This window comes from Lolium rigidum, chromosome 7 (genome assembly GCF_022539505.1).
Source record: "Lolium rigidum isolate FL_2022 chromosome 7, APGP_CSIRO_Lrig_0.1, whole genome shotgun sequence".
Lineage (NCBI taxonomy): Eukaryota > Viridiplantae > Streptophyta > Magnoliopsida > Poales > Poaceae > Lolium > Lolium rigidum.
The window spans coordinates 140,402,814-140,422,530 of NC_061514.1; the positions used below are offsets into that span (position 1 = coordinate 140,402,814).

Below are 19,717 nucleotides of genomic sequence, written 5' to 3' on the forward strand. Positions count from 1 at the left end.
GAGACCATCTCTCCGACTGGTATTGTTAGAGATGTGGAAGTCTTATATGGTAAGATTAAATATCATGCTGATTTTCTAGTACTTGGTTCAGCTCCTATTAAGACTTGACCTATAAGTTTTTGGTAGACCTTTCTTGAATACTTGTGGTGCTATTATAGATTGCAAGAAGGAGAAAATTCTTATTAAATTTGATGGAGAATCTTATGAGTTTAATTTCTCTAAGTTTGCTAAAGCTCCTTATAAAACTGAATTGCCTAATGAAGATTTTAGAGTAGAACAACTTGCCTCTATTTCTCTTGCTCCTAATGATCATTTGCAGCAATATATGGAGGATCACGAAAGTGAGGTCTTTATGGAGGAAATAAATGAAATTGATGAAGTTTTTCTTCGTCAACCGGAGATGCTTAAGCACGATTTACCTGTGGAAGATTTGGGTACCACATTACCACCCAAGGAGGATCCTGTTTTCGATTTAAAACCTTTACCCGATGATCTTAAATATGCTTATATTAATAATAATAAAATAATCCTGTTATTATTAGTTCATAACTTTCAGGACAGAAAGAGGAAAAGATTATTGGGAGTATTGAAGAAGCACCGAGGAGCTATGGGATATACTCTTGATGATTTGAAGGGGATTTCTCCTACTATATGTCAGCATGCTATTAATATGGAACCAGATGCAAAGCCAGTTGTTGAACATCAAAGTCGTTTAATTCCGAAGATGAAGGATGTGGTAAGAAATGAGGTATTGAAACTTCTTGAAGATGGTATCATTTACCCTATTGCTGATAGTAGATGGGTTAGTCCTGTGCATTGTGTCCCTAACAAAGGAGGAATTATTGTTGTGCCTAATGAGAATAATAAACTTATTCCTGAAAGAGTAGTAGTTGGTTATAGGATGTGCATTGATTTTAGAAAAGTTAATAAAGTTACTAAGAAAGATCATTATCCTTTACCTTTTATTGATCAAATATTAGAAAGGTTGTCTAAGAAAACTCATTTTTGTTTCCTTGATGGTTATTCTGGGTTTTCTCAAATTGCTGTTAAAAAGCAAGATCAAGAGAAAACCACTTTTACTTGTGCTTATGGAACTTATGCTTATAGAAGTATGCCTTTTGGTTTGTGTAATGCTCGTGCTACGTTTCAAAGATGCATGTCCGCTATCTTTTATGGTTTTGTGAAGAAATTGTGGAAGTATTCATGGACGATTTCTCCGTCTATGGAACTGAACTTCTTTCGATAACTGTTTGCACAATCTTGATGAAGTTTTGCAGAGATGTGAAGAAACTAATCTTGTTCTTAATTGGAAGAAATGCCACTTTATGGTATTGTTCTTGGACATAAATTTTTTGAAAGAGGAATTGAAGTCGACCGAGCCAAAGTGGAAGCAATTGAGAAAATGCCCTGTCCCAGGGATGTTAAAGGTATTCGTAGTATTTTTGGTCATGCTGGTTTCTATAGGAAGTTTTGCCACTGCTATACTTGAGACGTGCTTTTTAACCATGAAACTAGTGAAAACATTTTTTTTCACAATTGTCTAGATGATAATAGCTTGAGTGATGATATTATTTGTTCTATGGAGAAATAATAAATGAAGAAATTCACCAATGATGAAGTGGTTAAATATTTCATGGCTTTTAAAGAATCTAATGTACTAAAAAAATAAAAGGTAATGTGAAAACTTTAGCTACTTGACTGTTATAATTTTGGCCATCCTACTATGTTTCACTTGAAAATAAAACCTACCTTTTCCTTTACAGGTTATTGATCCTTTGTGTTTGATGATGTATTTTGAAATCCCAAACTGCTAGACATAAATATAGTATGCATTTTAATTTCCTATTAGACATAAATAAAATATGCATTTTAATTTCCTATTGCTATTTTTTTGTATTTCTACATTCTTTCTTCTTAGCAGTTACTACATTCGTTCTAAAATATAAACTTTTTAAGCTTTCTAAAAAGGCTTATATTTTGAGACGGAGGCAATATAAACCATATTTTCGTATAGTAGATTGTGGGCATGAAAAATTTATGTCATAATAAAGTGTGTATTAGCGTGACTCGAGCTCTAGTTCCTCCACTGCCACCGAGAAAACCACACTCATCTAGACCACCACGCCACACCACACACACCGGCCCGACCATCCTTGCCATGGGTGTCAGACCGTTACCTGATTATCTTGTGTCTAGCCTACCATATTTTGTCTCTACTATACTGGCTACCCCATGGTAGGCCCAGGTCGTACATGTTGGACTCAAGCAACTAATACTCATCTAATTACAAATTCAAGTGTAGCATAGTTTCTTTTTTTACTTGCGCACGCTCGTACACCACATTACACATGTTGCAACAATATAAAAATATAAAAGTAAATGATGTGTAGAAGTTGATAGACTGTCATATAAACTTGAAACAACCTTGAAGTAATTTGACTTAGAGAAACCTTGAAGTAATTCATAAATATTTTGCGAGATCATGAATTTGTAGCAAAATGGAAACATTTGGGCTTTGTTAGTCCGGACCAGGCTTCGGCAGGCCTCTCTTTCTAACACCGGTTCTACTTTGCCGGCCCAGCACAAGTCGATAAGCACGTCTCGTTCCACGTGTCCCCAGGTCTACTCACCACTTTCCTTGGCCTCCCCGTTTCGTCCTCCTCTTTGTCCCCCAACCCCCCACCCCGCTCCTCCCACCATCGCCGCCTCCAGGTTCCTCCTCGCCCTAGGGTTTTGCTCTCCGGCCAAAATCCATCCCGACCCGAGCGCGCCTCCGCCGGAGATGTCCCGCACGCTGGTGCAGCCGGTGGGGCAGAAGCGGCTGACCAACGTGGCGGTGGTGCGCCTGCGGAAGACCGGCCAGCGCTTCGAGATCGCCTGCTTCCCCAACAAGGTGCTCTCCTGGCGCACCCGCGTCGAGAAGGACCTCGACGAGGTGCTCCAGTCCCACACCGTCTACTCCAACGTATCCAAGGGCGTCCTCGCCAAGTCCAAGGACCTCATCAAGGCATTCGGAACAGACGACCTCACCAAAATATGCGTCGAGGTAACTCCACACCCCCGCCGCTGCCCTTCTTCGTACTACCTATTTCCAGGTAGTACGTTCGTACTACCTATTTCCAGGTGGATTGCTTATTACTGTTGCGTTTCCGTCAGATATTGGAGAAAGGGGAGCTCCAGGTTTCCGGCAAGGAGAGGGAGGCGCAGCTGTCCTCCCAGTTCCGGGACATCGCCACAATCGTCATGGAGAAGACCATCAATCCTGAGACCCGGCGCCCCTACACCATGACCATGATCGAGCGCCTCATGCACGAGATACACTTTGCGGTCGATCCAAATCTTACCTCCAAGGAACAGGTAGCTGCCAACTCTATGGATATATACTGCTCACCTTCTTTCAATTCTGAACCTGCAGTGTGCATGTATTTTGTAGGGAATTGTTGCTTTAGGCCTGATTATCATACACATCTTATTGTTGCATTGGGCTGCAGTATCATACACATTGTAGAAATACCTGACCTTCTAATTCCTGTTATTCTGTATTATCAGAGAAGTAGTTATTTATTTTGACAGCACTGTATGTCACCATCATTTAAACATAACTACAGATAGCTGTACCACTGTTATCTGTTTTATGTGTCAAAAAACCGCCTGAATGAACAGGTAGCTGCTGACTTTCTGCATTCTTTAGGGAATTGTGCTCTAGGCCTTACTATCATACACATTATAGAAATAGCTGACCTCCTGGTATCTTATTGTTGCTTTGGGCCGTAGTATCATACACATTGTACAAATACCCGACCTTCTGATTCCTGTTATCCTGTATTATTAGAGTAGTAGCTATTTATTTTGATGGCACTGTAGCTCACCATCATTTACAACATAACTAAAAATAGCACCACTGTTAACTGTTCTATACTTCTATGTGTCAAAACTGCCTGAATGGACAGTAAGCTGCCGACTTCTGGCCTACCCAAAGAAAATATGCAATCCAACTAAACATAGGTGGTACAATATGAGCTAAGGATAGAAGCGTACCGTTGTCGAAGTTCATTTTACTCCTGGTAAATACAAAATGGAACATGCAGAAAGGAGGAGTGAGGACTAAAGTGCAGATATCTGCATTTGCAAATTAGGCACATTTGCAAATTGGGCTGCAGTACATACACATTGTAGAAATACCTGACCTTCTGATTCCTGTTATTCTGTATTATCAGAGAAGTAGTTTTGACAGCACTGTGTGTCACCATCATTTAAACATAACTACAGATAGCTGTACCACTCGTATCTGTTTTATGTGTCAAAAAACCGCCTGAATGAACACTTAGCTGCTGACTTTCTGCCTTCCCTGCTATTGGAATAGAACAGTGACCACTTTTTTTTGTTTAATTTTATCAACTTTGCCTAAAGATATTATGCAATCCAACTAAACATAGGTGGTAAAATACGAGTTAAGGATAGAAGCGCACCGTCGTTGAAGTTCATTTTATTCCTGGTAAATACAACATGGAACATGCAGAAAGGGGGAGTGAGGATGCAAGTGCAGATATCTGCATTTGCAAATTGGGCTGCAGTACCATACACACTGTAGAAATACCCGACCTTTTGATTCCTGTTATTCTGTATTATCAGGGAACTAGTTATTTATTTTAACAGCACTGTATGCCACCGTCATTTAAACATAACTAAAGATATCTGTACCACTGTTAGCTGTTTATGTGTCAAAACCGCCTGAATGAACAGTTAGCTGCCGACTTTCTGCCTTCCCTGCTATTGGAATAGAACAGTGACCACTTTTTTTTTTAATTATTTTCTATCAACTTTGCCTAAAGATATTACGCAATCCCACTAAACATAGGTGGTAAAATATGAGCTAAGGATAGAAGCACACCGTCGTTGAAGTTCATCTTATTCCTGGTAAATACAAAATTAAACATGAAGAAAAGGGGAGTGAGGACGCAAGTGCAGATATCTTCATTTGCAAATTAGGCACGCCCTACAAACCATTGATGTTGTGTAGGAGTGTAGGACTAGTAGTTGGTGGAAGAGCTGAGAATAGTGTTTCTGAAGTGAAGATCTCTTACTGATGCAGCAAATATACTATTTAATCAGAATTGGTTCCGATTGGAAGAAACTAGTAAGAACTAAGAAGCATTCTCTCAGCCTTTGTTCTGTTGAGTTCAGGTCTAGTAGCATGAAAAAATTATGTTACTGTTAACACGAATGTGGCATGTGCCAAACCTCAGTTGCAAGAAATGTATGTGAATCCTCCTTTATGGAGGTGTTCACTTAAAGGTGATACATTAGAGGCTGTTCGCTTTGTTATATACATCTTACTATCTTCTGTATGTATAAAAATAGCCAGGACACTATTAGATGTCCATTAATTGTGTACCACTTGTGTTGAATCTATCATAACTTTCCAATGGATTTTCTTGGTTTTTGCTACTATAGCCTGGTAAGAGAAGAAAATGCATACCTATTTCAGTTCTCTTCCTTTGGAGTCAACCCAATACCAATAGCTTCTACTGATGCAATTTCTCGTTATAAAAAAGACTTAAGTGAACTCTGTGACAGTAATGATGATACTTGCACGTTTATGTTTTGGTTTAACCTTTTTTTTGTTAACCTGCACTTAGGACAACACGATAAATGTAGCAGTATACTAATATTGTTATAGCTGTGTTATCTTTTTATCTACCCCGTAGGCTAACCTTATTTGCATTTTCACAAATTTTCAGGCACTCAAGGTTATCAAGAAGCTCATCGAGCACTTCCCTATAAAGCGTGCACCATTGACGGTGCGGTTCACTGCACCAAAGTCCAATCTGGCTGGTCTTATGGAGAAGCTTGATGAGTGGAACGCTATTGTTATTTCAAAGGATGAATCTGGCAGTCAGTCTTCCCTTGTAAGTCTTATATATAATGTTTCTCCCAGCCATTACCGCGTTGCCTGATTATGATTTTCTATCAGATTTTTATCCATGTGGGGTTCCCCACTGAATTAGTCTCCCTTCAGTTAATGTAGGATGATGTATTGCAAGTCTTCCAGATTATGTTTCTGCGACTGCGAGCCATTACTGTGTTGCCTGATTATGATTTTTATAAGATTTTCATCCTTGCGAGTTCCCCACTAAATGTGTCTTCCATAAATTTAAATTAATACTCCCTCCGTGCACTAATATAAGATGTTTTAGATATTTTTGAAGTAGACTAGATATAAACTAAAATGAGTGAACCTACACATTAAAAGTAGACTAGATACAAATAAAAGTGAGTGAACCTATAATGTGGCTATAACGCCATACATTTGTGTACGGAGGGAGTATATCGGATGATATACTAGTTTGTATCTTGCCCCAGTGATGTTGTAGAGATCTGGTAAATGGTTTGTGCTATCATTTAGTAAGAGTTGTATCATTCAGAAGCTTCCTTGGCTGCTCCTTTTGTAGTGTTCATCTACAATTATCTCAACATTCAAGTCTACTTAGGCTACTTGGCGTTTTCCTCCTTCCTGACACTGATGGTGTTATTCTCCAAAACCGTGATATCTTCATGTCCATTAATTGGTGTACTCTGTTGATAATGTTTTGCAGGTATGTGAGATTGAGCCATCTATTCTGCACTCGTGTGAAGAGAGATTGAAGGACGTGCAAGGGAGGGTGGAAGTGCTCTCAGTGTCGGCACATGCAGAAGGTGGCTCTTCTACAGACCAATATGACAATGTGGAAGACAATGTGGAGAAGGTTCACTCTGTCCCTGCAACAAAGGAGGCAGCTGCTATTGCTCAGCTAAGCGAAACCATGCAGAAACAGAGCCTCTCTAGTGAAGTGGAAAGCCAGGGTCAGGCACTAGGCAAAAACCAGAAAAGATGCAAAGAGTGTGCCATAGTGATGGAGGACAAGTCGTACAGAGACCATTGCAAATCAGCCTGGCACAAGCACAACTACACGCGCAACAAGAATGGGCTTCCTCCGCTCAGCCAAGAGGAGTGCTTGATAGAAATTGAGATGGCAGAGTCCAACAGGGGTATGAAGGACTATGATTACTGAGGTGAGCTTTGTCTAACACCTCCTCTCACCACGCCTTCCATGATGATAAACGCCATGCACAGGACATGAGGTTGCAGTCTTGTTGTTTCCGAGTACTACACATTGGAACGTGCAAGTGGGAAACTAGTTTTGCCGTATGCTAGCGAGCTGTTAGAATGTGATGCGTTTGTATTGTCTAGATATTAAGGTGCTAGACCCTGGCTGATGTGCGGTTGGCTGAGTAAACTTTGTGGCAGCTATGATGCACCCTTACCTTAAGGTATGCTATGATACGGTATTGGGTATGGGCTTGTTATGTATGTGAACCAACAGCTTAATGAAACTTCTGTATATCAACTGGACGTTGCTTTGGTACTGAAATTAATCCTGGGTCTTGTCATACATTGTCTGTTGGTCTTCTGTAGGCGAAAACAGAAGTTACCAGCAAGTTGATGTTTCATGCTTTTGTATAGCTTAAGACTTGGTAGCTCAGATGCTCTGACCTGTTATCTGGAACAAAACTTATATGAACAGGGCAGGAGGATATAATAGGATAATATACTACTTGACAGTGTGCTGGCACCGCCAAGTAGGAGTTGGCAATGGACGCTGCCACAGTATTATACCAGTTAGACACTGCACAATTTTCTTCATTCCCATTTCTAAATAAAGCATCTGAGAAGCAAGTCGTCAGTACAGTGAGCTTTGCGCCATGGCAAGCGTTGCTACCTCACCAACACTCACAGAGATGAGAGTTAGCCAGCTTCCCATGGCCTCTGGTGACCTGAACAGCCAAGGTAGCTAAATCACGACGGCCAGCAGTATGCTTTCCCAGATCACGGCCCCAAAACGAAGAGCAGTCCACGAGCGAGCGCTTTCCTTCAACATGCGTAAAGCAAGTGGGAGTACAACATGAGTTGAGACATCCTTGTGCCGTTTGCTGGGTTAGTTGCCCCGGTGGCAAGCAAGCATAGATACCAAAACTAATCGGCAAGAAACGCAGGCAGGAATGGAAAAAAACACACCACCAGTTCAGTCCATGCCCGTTGGCAAGCAATGCTATAATGACGAGTATATACACAATAAAGCGGCAATTTACCAGCGAGCGACGACGGGCCACGCGCGTTCCCTCCCGAAAGCGAAAGCGAAAGCGAAACGAGGAGCTCCTAGAGGAAGAAGAGTATCAGAGTATCATCGTCGCCACTAGACTGCACTTCACTCCTCGTTACACGGATCGACCTCTCCTTTCTGCCGCCGACTTTTTCCCATTTCTTTCTTTGGGATATATATATCCATGGCCGATCCACAACCCATCTTTGGTGTCCAAGCCCCTGCTATAACAAGCACCACAGTGCTGAACCACTGGCTACTACCGGTGCCAGTCGGATTGTGGAGATCATAGCAGGGCGGAGGAAGCTAGCTACCAACGCGCGGCGCCGACTCTGCGAGATCATGGGACGCAGCAGTTCCAGAATCAGCCGTCGGCTGCCGCCGTCGATGCTCATCTTCCTGCTCCTCCTGCTCGGCACCACTCCACAGTGTGGTAAGCTCACTCTCACTCCCAGCAGGCGTCATATTTTATCATTTTTCTCCGTTAGAGTGTCAGTCAGTCCACCTTTCGATCTCTGAAAACAGAGTGAGGCTTGCATTGCCAAATACCACTGATCAGTTTCCTATTTCCTTGTTGATGATATTCGTGTTGCCTGCACTGCATTGTGTAATCAATCAATGGTGCTAACTAAGCCGAGTCTTTGTTCGTGGAGCAGAGGCGAGAGCGCTGAGGCAGAGCAAGAGGAACTCGCTCATGAACGCGCTCTTCAAGCTCAACTTCGTCAGGGAAGTGCAGCCGACGCCGTACCTGCCGCCTCCTGCAGACGCTAGCGCCCAGGACGGGGACACCGCCGCGAGCCTCGCCGCCGCCGCCGACAGCGTCAACCCTCCCTTCTGCGTGAACCCACCGAACGCTCCCCCGTCGTCGTCCACGCCGCCATTCTCCTCGACGGGGCCGTCCTCCTCCACCCCTTCCGCCCCGGACCAGCTTCCGCCGATCACGCCCATCCCGCCGTCCTTCGAGCCCAGCCCGCCGGCCGGCACCAGCACCCCGGGCTCCAGCCCTGGAACGGGTACGCCGACGGTCACGCCCACGCCCATCAACCCGCCACAGTTCGCTCCGAGCCCGCCCGGGACGGCGCCGCCGAGCCCGATCGTCGTGGTGCCCAGCCCGCCCAACGACTCCGGCACAGGCTCGGGGGGCGGCAGCGGCGAAGGTGGAGGCGGTGGCGGAGGCGGCGGCGACGAAGGTGGACGCGGGGGCGGCGGCGGCGGGTTCATGCCGCCGATCATCTACCCGCCGCCGCTGGCCCCGCCGATGGCGCCGGGGGCCGGGCAGGCGATGTGGTGCGTGGCCAAGCCCACGGTGCCGGACCCGATCCTGCAGGAGGCCATGGACTACGCGTGCGGCTCCGGCGCCGAGTGCCGCTCCATCCAGCCCGCCGGCGCCTGCTCCCAGCCGGACACCGTGCTCGCCCACGCCTCCTACGCCTTCAACAGCTACTGGCAGATGACCAGGGCCAACGGCGGCACCTGCGACTTCGGGGGCACAGCCACCATCGTCACCAGCGACCCAAGTAAGCACTACTAGCTGATTTGCGCCACCATGATCATGGTCATGGCAGGGCTTCTCTCACCATTCCGATTTCTTATCATCATTTTCCCGTTTCTCATGGTTTCTGCAGGCTATGACCAGTGCGCGTTCGACCTTGTCTGACGGTACCAAGAGAATATGATGCCGTTCGATGAGCGGGGTTTTTCGATATTCTTCTTCTTCTTCTCGATTCTGTTTCTAGGCCACAGAAATGCAGTTTTTTGTAAGTAGCTGGTTAGTGCGAAGGTGATTCCTTGACATGTGTATTATGCAACCAGCTCTTAGTTAGTCAGGATCGATGTTGCTGGTTTGCCCCTTTAACTTTTTATCTTATTCTACAAGATTAGTTAAGTCAAATAGTGGTAGATGCTAACTTCGTCTTCACGCTAAACCCATGGAATCTGTATTAGTTAAGCAGTCTGATCAAGCTCGACTGCTTTCAGCACATGGCAGATTATATATGACATTGATCCAAGCATCGATCTGCAGATCAAAAGCCAATATGACACCTAGGATTGCAGGGGCCATGCGAAAAATAATAAATACAAGAGCGTAGTAAAACATCTAGGAGACCAACTACAGCTATTAGTTATTTTGATTGATGCACTGCATGAACTTCAGACTTGAGCCTACCTTGATCTCCTTTTTTTGCATCGGCATGGTTACAGTAGGAAAAATTTGCTGCTGCGGCCGCTACCCCATATGGACATGAAAAATGCCAAAATACATGAAATCCTTACAAAAAACCACACAAAGCAACCAAGAACAGGGTATAGCAGAGCTGGTCAAATGTTAATTGATCACCGAGCCAAGATGCTATGCTACATTCTTTTTTTGAAGAACAGGCAACCAGCATGTCAGTTGTATTAAGATATGAAAAATCTTCACAGGTACAACGCGGAGACTGGCATGACCTTTACATGAGAAACCATAACTATACAAGAGACCATTTTTCCTCCAAAATATTATAATTATTGCACCAAAACAACAAGAGACCGATTTTCCTTCAACACTAAGCTTCACATGTCACCGTTCAAAATATAATTATAGTACTCCCTCTGATTCATAATAAGTGTCGTGGTTTCCGCTCAAGTTTGAACAAAAACTACGACACTTATTATGGACCTGAGGGAGTAGAAGTTCATTCTGCACCACCTCATAACTAAGCAGGCATCCTCTTAAAAAAACTAAGCATGTATTCTTATGCTGTACCAGATCCCTCTTATTTTTCTTCTTTTGAGAAAAGTACGAGATTATTTGGGAAATTCATATTTTTCTGATTTAGCTTCAGAGATGGATCGGAGATTTGGAGTTTGAGAGGCTCATAGATAACTGCGTTCACTGCGCCGATCATTTCTTTTGGCGAGCTAAATCCGTCCGTCTGAGAGTAAAACAAGTGATCTACGCGAGAAGCGAAGAGAGAATCGAATCCGCTAACTTCTCGGATGAGTTTCTTGATGTTGGTAGCTTTGGGAACTCCAAGGCCAATGTGCGCAAGGTCCATGGCCGGAAAATGTGCTTTGCACAGGGCACGAGCAGCGGAGCCACGGGCATAGAATTCCTGCCAATCTCGGATCAGATCCGGCACCAGGGACATCATGTTTGTCATTGTGTCCATGACCTTGGTGCTGGCCCGCTTCAGAGACAGCTTGGTGGAAATTCCCCGGAATGCGTTCATTAGATCCTCGATGGCGGATCCGACATCTTCATACGCTTCCGTCCGGGTGAGCTTGTCATGCTCCTTGCGCTCAAATCCAATCAAGGCTGGCGCGTACAGATATTTCGGCCAGTTTCCGGGTATGAGCTAAGAGAAAGATACACTTAAGGTGGAAATTAAGCATAGATCATTTCTTACCGAAGATAATCTTGTCAATGGCCTTCGCCTCTGCCTCAGCAGACTTCAACTTGGATGCCAAAGTATAGCGCGTGCTAGGTCTCCAGATCCTTTTTGATTTTAATCTCATTTGATTGAGATTCTTTGAGGGTGCCTTGGTGTCTGGAGCTTGGCGGAGAGGCCATCGGTGGAGGGCCTGCTGGCTAGGAGGTCTGAAGTGCAGAAAAGTTAGTTAGTACAAATTATTTCCACAACATAACGAGATGGATAGAACCTAAGGTATGTCGGAAGCCTACCTTGGCTGGTATTGAGACGATCCTGAAGGACCTCTATTACCTACTGGTTCTCCACCTCCTTCTTGCTAAGGCCTTCGATCATGCCTCCTCAAGTATAAATTTTTTCATGTCATCATGAAGCAAGCGGGTGTTCTGCAAAACGCATGGCTCGATTGTTAGCCGGAATTAAAATCTGGGGGGCTGGGCGAAAGATAAATCTTTTTGAGCAGGAAAATTTTGAGTTTCCGCCAAACATAGAATGAGCATACAAGATAACAAGTTAAGAATTGGCCTAGCTCTTTACTCGGAAAAAAAGCATAATCTAATGCTTGGGGCTAGTGTTACCTGGCGAACGGCCTTGTGCTTGGCGAAGAAGATGCAGAACGAGTCCTCGAAATCTGTCATGTCTTGTTGCTCGCTCTCCGGGTTCCCCCAGACTTCATTATAAAATTTGTTATTTCTTTATAACGATGGTGGAGGGGAGCCTTAAAGAGAACCGGAAATAATTGGGGATGTGTGGCAGGGCGTACCATGAGCAAGTTTCATATTCTTTGCGGCATCATTAGCCGGAGCTTCAGCCGAGGTCTTAATAGGTACATCCGTAGAAGGCATGGAGGAAGAGGCGTCCTTCCCGGAATCAACAACGTTTTCCACGTCATCGTCAATATGGATGACTTCTTTGTCCTTGCGTGAAATAGTTGATGAAGAGGGCTTCGGAGGGGCCTCAACCTCGGGCGTTATGGGAACGGAAGGCAGAGATGGTTTAGTCTTCTTCTTGGGCTTTGCTCCGGCCACCTTGCTACATATTCAGAAAAGATTCAAGTGATGAGACAGATTGCAGTTTAAAGATGACAAAGGGAAGACGGAAAATACATCAGTACCCAGCCTTGGCGAAAAACCGTTCGATTCCGCCCTGTTTGCTGCTGCTGGTGTCAATCTCCTTGAGGCGGAGTTTCTCCTTCTCGAGGTCCCTAGTGGACTTGGCGCTGGGGATTCCGCGGGGGCGCTTGGCCTTTGAGCCGGAGGTAGTTTCCCGTTCCCGCTTTGCGGGGGAACCACCTCGGTCTCTTCCACGTCGGATGCAGCCTCCGGGTTGGACGTCCCAGCGATGGGGGTTCGGACCAAGAACCCGAGGTCCTTCTCCTCGAGTGATTCAAACTGAAGAAAATGATAAAAGTCCTTAGAAAAATTCGCAGGCGCGAAATGGAAACATGATCAAGTCAGAAAATGCTTACCGAAGGTCCGGCGCCCTCCGTTTAGATGTCGTGGCCGCACGCGTGAGAGTGAACCTCACGCGGAATCTTGATCATTACCCGGAGCCGCTTGTCTAGGGCATCAGAGGATAAATTATCTTTGGTGGCACGCATGTTGTCATCGCGGCCACCATAAAAACACATCAACCGCCCGCGGTGCTGGAGAGGTTGGATCCGCTTGGTAAACCAAGCCATGGTTAGATCCTTCCCCGTCGGCCCGGAGCTCACCAGCTTGGAGATCCTCTTGGCCATCTTCTCGATCTCCGGGAAGTCAGAGATGTGCGGGTTGGCGTTCCTGGCGGAGGTCTTGGCTGCGGGCCCATCCTTGAAAGGAGGCAACACCCTTATGCTTGCCGGAGATCCCACGTCCTTCACGTAGAAGAACCCGCTAGACCAATACCTCACAGATTCATGTCGATCCGTGTGAGGGTAGATCCGGCCTTGGCGGAGCTTGAAGGTGACGTTGCCGCAGTTGGCAAGTGCCGAGGACTTGGGGACCGTCTCCTTCCCGGCGGAGAAATAAATTTGAAAGAGAGTCATATCTGGCTTTACCCGGAGATGACCCTCGCATAATGTAACGTGGTTGCCTGGTTGGAGATGGCGAGGATGCTATTCGGGGAGATGTTGTGGGGCTGGATTTTGTACATCTTGAGGATTTCCGCGAAGAAATCGCTCGTCGGGAGCGAAAAGCCTCGCTCCACAAGTGCTTTTGTCAGCACCCACTATCCGGCTTCCGGAGCGGGACTTGGAGAGCCCGGAGTCACCCTCCAGGATCCGGGAAGCAGGAATCCTTCCGCCTCCATGCTCCGAAGCTCCTCTTCAGTGCCGGTGCAGGGCCACCATTGCCCTTTCACTTCACCCTCGCGTGTCCGAGCCTTGGATTTTTTGGTAGCGGCCTCTTCGACCTTCTGCTCCATCTTTTCCTTTCCGACAAGCTGTGCCAGATCGGTGGTCTTACCCTCAATGGTTTTGCCGCATCCCTGGAAAGGATCCAGTCGGACTGGAATCAGGGGAGGAGGGGCGAAGGCGAGCGGCGTCGCCATGATAGGATCCGACTGAGAGGAAGGAGGAGAAGACATAACTGCACAAAGAGCTAGTATGAGTGAAGCTAGCCGGAAATGAAATGGTTCACTTGATTCATCCCTACGAGCTCCGGTTGAAAAGCTTGTGGCCGGAGAACTTACCCGAGGATGGAGTCCGCGGTGGTCGAGCTGACCGGTGGCAAGGTTTTGGTACGGTGGCTTGCCGGACTTAAGAACTGCTAATGAACACGGTGCGGCGGCGATGCTCCGGTGAAACTCCGGCAAGGTTCCGGCACGATGACGCGAGGAGCTCGGAGGCGGCGCTAGAGTGAGAGTGACGTAAGGGGATAATGAGAGGATTAGAGAAGATAAAACCTGCGATGGTGATATTTATAGCCAGGGAATGAGATTCGTGCTCCGCATCCTGTGGTCGGAACGGAAGCATCGCGCTGTTGTATGATGGACACGTGTCCAAAACCCTACCGGTAAAATAGGCAAAGGGATTAAGTTACCGTTGGAATTACCCGAAATTGGAGACTGAGTTGGCGGAACCATTTGATCTCCTTTGGGGGGGGGGGTCCGGGAAACTCTGAGGTACTTAGTTTGAATTCTACGAGATGATTATCTAGAGAATTTTTTTGAAAGTTTGGTCGATGGATGAAGTCCTGTGGAAGGAAATATTTTCCGACAAAGAAGCTGGAAAGGTATTTTAGAAGTCGGAGTTCTTCAAGATTTCCAAGACTTCCGGGAAGCTAGCCGGATATTTCAGAGGCAGGAGCAAGACGGAAGATATGGTGAACCTCGGAGAACTCTGGGGGTACTGTTGTGGATATACTTCATAGGTGTACCATCGACAGTGCCTAGATCCGGCAAGTCTGGGTGGCCCACAGATGGTGGTGGAAGCCTACGACCCACCGGCGGCCCACTTGTTGTTGATCAAGATGGAAGAAGTAGAACCCAAGAACAAGGAGCCAGATCTAGCCCGACCTGCGCCAGGAGTCGGATCCGGCAAAGCCCATGAAGGTAGCCGGATCCAGTACGATGTTTTAGGTATAGGTGGATCCTTGATGTGCTCGACAATGTAATATTCCATAGTTAGGCAAGATTGTATTCCGTCTAGGATTCTCCATGTAAACCCTATATCATGGCTCCTTTATAAGCCAGATCTCGGGAGCACTAGAGGCACAACCACAACTCATTGTAACAACACGAAAGCGCCTAGATAATTCCAGACAAGCAACAGTAGGCCCTGCCTCTGAGCAGCGTGTTCCGAAGCTGGGTAAACCGCGTATCACCGTCTCAATGGCTCTCGACCTATGATCCCTACTTCTTCCCCCCTCCGTGAGGATCCCTCCTCCGGGGTACCATCGAATAGGCAACGACACCGCCACCACCGACCAGGGAATTCTCCCGAACAGAGCCTAACACCATGCATCACCCCGAGACGGCTCCAGATCCAGAGGGATCGAAGCTAGAAGGGTGGGATCTGCGTGGTGCGGTGTCGCCGTCTTCAGAAACTGGCGGAGGTCAACATGGTGACCTCCATGCTGCAGCCACCGTCCACCGTCCCCTCATAGCCCGTGCGACCAGAGAGGGCGGTTGGCAACACCTGCGAGTGTTACCCGCCACCAGGATCCATGCCGCCCTCACCAAACGAGGCCGCCGCCCCAGGCGACGAAACCCTCCAACAGAGAAGTAGAGCCGCGATAGCCTTGCAGCTGCCATCCTTGGCACTGCATCACTTTCCGGTGGTTGCCTATGGCGGCGGCAAGGGAGGGGGGGAGGGGGGCGTGCAAGAATCTGGAGCCACCAGACAAAATCAAGGAGAGCATAGGCTAGCAAGCTATCGTGTTGTGGTCAATGTTTGTTGATGCGTGATATTTCCAAACCATAATCCTATTACCTCCATTCTTATGAATAGGGCGCACACGATTTTTATAACTCTGTTAGGATAAGAAAGCTACAAGAATTATAGTAAAAAGTATTAGCACCATATGAAAGAAAAGATGAAAGGATTTATCAGAAGAGATTTGGGTGGATGAAAAATGAAAATTCTCCTCCAAAACAGAGTATAAATGAATCATTATTACAAAAGTTTTGGAAAACTAAATTTCGTTTGCCAAAATGCTTTACATTTAGGAACAGAGGTAACAATTGAAATTCAAGATTTGGTTCCTGATTAGGAACAAATCTTGAGCTGTTGTTAGTCAATGCACATGTATTACTTCTGCGCAGTTATATCTCACTAGTCACTATGAAGTTGCGCGGGACTTATCGCCATGAGTCACCACATACTGTACGAAAGTACACAGTCAAGTGTGAGTATCTAAGCTGGACCGTCACCACAAATTCTATAGATGGTACCGGTCAACATGTGTGCCTTATTTTTCCAGTCCGTATATGTTACCGGTCACCACAATATAGAAGCTGGATTTTGGCTTGACATCTGTGGCTCTAATCAAGGGCCGTTGTACGTGGGTCTTACTTTTCAAGCACACATGTTGCGACGTCGAGCTGCAGGTTAAAATAATGTTCCATCCGAAGTGTATTTGACATTTCCTTGGTGAAATGGTGAGTGGTGAGTACAACCAACCCGAGCGAGGCTATAGCCTGAATGTACTTAAGAGCGCTGAACAAGAGTACATCCAATCCTATTTGGCAATCACTCCGTCAATGGAGTATACACAACCAGAGGCAGTGGAGCACAAGGGAACCATGCCGCGCCGAAGCGGGCATCGTGCACGCCGAAACGCCTATGATGAAATGGCAGTTTCATCAGACTTCCTAGAAGCAGCCCCGAGGTCCTCTTCCCCATGCTGGCTACGAGCAAATTGCAGTTTCCACCAGCTTCAGTGTGAGTTTATGTAACGAATGCCAGTTCTACGGTATTTTTTTTCTGCAGTTTTCATCACTTCCATGTCTAATTTTTCTGCACATTTCACCTGTTCTTTGTTAATGCACTGCTTAGCTCAGCTGATAGCAAAACTGACGGTTGGATCTGAATACCCTGAGTTTATGCACATAATTCATCAAACTTGGAAAAATTGCAGAAAACGATTATCCATTTGAAAGATATGTTTTTGTGTTTGCACTATAGGCCGCCATAGATCCAATTTATATGAAGCGTTAGTGATTATTTCGAAATGTTTTGTTTATTTAGTTTGCAGAAGAGATAACAATCATTTGAAAATTATTGGTTGTCTAAATATTATGATTCTTAATGCTTGTAGGTTGTAGTAGATTTATTTTGATCCAACAATTATAAAATGTGCCAAGAGACCATATACCATGAGTTATCGATAAAATTTGTCATCCGTTGGACCTAAGATAGTGGAGCACGTCGAAGTAGACACTGATTTCTAAAAAAAATATAGCTGGATTAACTGAGCTAAGCCATGGACTAGCAAAAAACTGGTGAAATATGCAGCAGATTAAACGTAGGACATGTGGAAACTACAAAGAAAAATGTTGTAGAAGTTATGATCCTTACAAAAGATTGTACCGAAGGTGGTGATTTCGATGCGGCCAACATCTACCTCGTTGTCTAGGTCAAAGAAAAAACTTAATATATAACCGACACAACAATAAGTCCTTTAAGGAAAGCACTAATAGCAAATCTAGCTAACTTTTTCTTGCGGGTAAAACAGATCTTCATTAAGTAGAAATGGCTACAAAAAACTCTTAATCCAACTTCTGAATAACAACATCGGGGCTAGAACCGAGCTAAAATTCGGTTCGATGTACCGCTCTTGCTAAGTTAGCAAGACAGTGACTAACCCTATCTTTTAAATAGTTCACTTTTACAAAGTTACAAAAAATATTTTAACTAGCTAATAACTTAATATCAACTAAAATTTGAGCCTCTCTGAACTGAGGTCCTTTTTTTTGGAGTCTCTAAAGTGTGCAGAGTCACCCACCCTAAAACTGCAAGCTTCATGCTTATCTATCAGGTGGGGCTCATTCATTACTCCCTCCGATTTAAAATAGTTGCCTAAGAATAGATGTATCTAGACATATGTATTTCTGGGTAATTATTTTAAGCCAGAGGGTGTATTACATGTAGAGATGTAATGGACCGGGTCGGATCAGATTTTTCTATTACCATATTTATAGCATATTTTTTTGACGTATTTGGAGCGGATCGGATAATTACTAGTTACTGATTCAACTCCAGAAATATGAGACAAAGACTCGGAGCAGAAACAGAGGTGGCTCGCAAAAAAAATTAATCAAATATATACGCGCACAAGTAAGTTCGTAAACCATACAACAAATTTAATTGATTACACAAGTTCAAAAAAAAAACGCTCATGTTCGATAGAATAACTATGTACACTAGCTAAGTGCCCGCGTGATGCTGCGGCTATCTTTCTCACCCTCCTTTTCCTCGTCAAAGGCACACGGTCATTTTTTTCCTTTCACCGTGTACCCTGCCTTGTGGAGGTACGGGGGTCTCTTTCATTGCCTTGCTAGAGTCCAATTATTTTGATTAGAATGGTCCACCGTGGCCTTGAGCCTTTTGTTTTGTACCTCCCTTCCCAATGTTGCGTTCACGTCAATGGCTTTAATGTCGCCTTTACGTCTTTTGAAAATTGCCAAAACATTTTGATCATTTCTTTTTTTTAAAATCTTTTGAATGGATTTTTCCTTTATTTTTCTTTTGTTGATATAACTTATAGCTCTGAATATTATTAGTGGGAGAACTATCCATCTGTAATTGTTTGATCAAACTAAAATTAAGGAGATTTCTAGATTACATGCCGTAGGCAGGGACGGAGCTGCATGCATGGTAATGGTGTCAGCTGACACCAATGAATTATTAAAATCCTTCACTATTTTTGAACTAAATATTGATTATCAGAAAAGATGATACCAATGCTACAAAAGTTGACCCCATTAGATTATTTTTCTTGCTTCGTCCCTCGTCGTAGGTAACTTGAATCGTGTTTTCTGAGACGAAGTATTTAACTTCTCATTATGTATTTTCCATCGGCTCTACACCTATTCATCTCCTATTGTTCAAGTCAAACCGCAACGCATCAGAATTTAATTTAATTAAACATCTTTTATGTGAGGTATTGTTGTACATACACTTGAAGCTCGATCCACCTACCACAAGCACTGCCACATTGGACCTTCTTAATGTATATATACTTCCTCCCTTTTTAAATGTAAGATGTTTTAGCAGGAAAAAATAATCTACATAGTGTACCAAATCATCTTATATTGTAAAAGAGAGGTAATAACTAATACTGACAAAATTAGATAATATAGCATAAACCAAACTACATGTCCTAAAATGAATAATTAACACAGCAAAGTTCACCAGTTCGAATACACGCAATTTTTTCACAATTATCGATTTATAATTGATACAGGTTTGCATAATAATTAATAAGCAAAATATACATATATTGATTATTGTGATACCACTTGCTTCCGGTCTATCCAATTTCTCCCTACTCTTTGTTTCCTCTCCAGTTTTTCCCAGTAGCAGCAGGACAACATGGTGGCGACGGATAAGATGCAGTTTTTCCCAGTAGCAGCAAAACCCATGCGTTGCTATGGTGCCATATTATTCAAATCCATTTATTTAAACCATTACGCCGAGGGTGGAGCATTTGATTGACTTATCTATTTTCTGTGTATTACAAACGT

At 44.6% G+C, this 19,717-nt stretch overlaps 2 protein-coding genes across 2 annotated transcripts; both read left to right on the plus strand.

Annotated features, from left to right (window-relative positions):
* Positions 1 to 2,715: 2,715 nt before the first annotated feature.
* Positions 2,716 to 7,433, plus strand: LOC124675682 (ribosome maturation protein SBDS-like). Its single transcript, XM_047211757.1, has 4 exons — positions 2,716 to 3,046; positions 3,157 to 3,357; positions 5,742 to 5,909; positions 6,597 to 7,433. The coding sequence occupies exons 1-4, from the start codon at positions 2,783 to 2,785 to the stop codon at positions 7,050 to 7,052; spliced, it is 1,089 nt and encodes a 362-aa protein (XP_047067713.1). The 5' UTR covers positions 2,716 to 2,782; the 3' UTR covers positions 7,053 to 7,433.
* Positions 7,434 to 8,483: 1,050 nt separating this feature from the next.
* Positions 8,484 to 9,798, plus strand: LOC124672071 (translation initiation factor IF-2-like). Its single transcript, XM_047208362.1, has 3 exons — positions 8,484 to 8,574; positions 8,798 to 9,658; positions 9,767 to 9,798. The coding sequence occupies exons 1-3, from the start codon at positions 8,484 to 8,486 to the stop codon at positions 9,796 to 9,798; spliced, it is 984 nt and encodes a 327-aa protein (XP_047064318.1).
* Positions 9,799 to 19,717: the final 9,919 nt, after the last annotated feature.

Bases quoted from the DNA above. Each gene is read 5' to 3' on its own strand.
- LOC124675682 (XM_047211757.1), top strand. From the start codon at position 2,783: ATGTCCCGCACGCTGGTGCAGCCGGTGGGGCAGAAGCGGCTGACCAAC. The intron at 3,358-5,741 runs GTAGCTGCCAAC...ACAAATTTTCAG, and splicing joins ATCTTACCTCCAAGGAACAG to GCACTCAAGGTTATCAAGAA. The intron at 5,910-6,596 runs GTAAGTCTTATA...AATGTTTTGCAG, and splicing joins CTGGCAGTCAGTCTTCCCTT to GTATGTGAGATTGAGCCATC.
- LOC124672071 (XM_047208362.1), top strand. From the start codon at position 8,484: ATGGGACGCAGCAGTTCCAGAATCAGCCGTCGGCTGCCGCCGTCGATG. The intron at 8,575-8,797 runs GTAAGCTCACTC...TTCGTGGAGCAG, and splicing joins CGGCACCACTCCACAGTGTG to AGGCGAGAGCGCTGAGGCAG. The intron at 9,659-9,766 runs GTAAGCACTACT...TGGTTTCTGCAG, and splicing joins CATCGTCACCAGCGACCCAA to GCTATGACCAGTGCGCGTTC.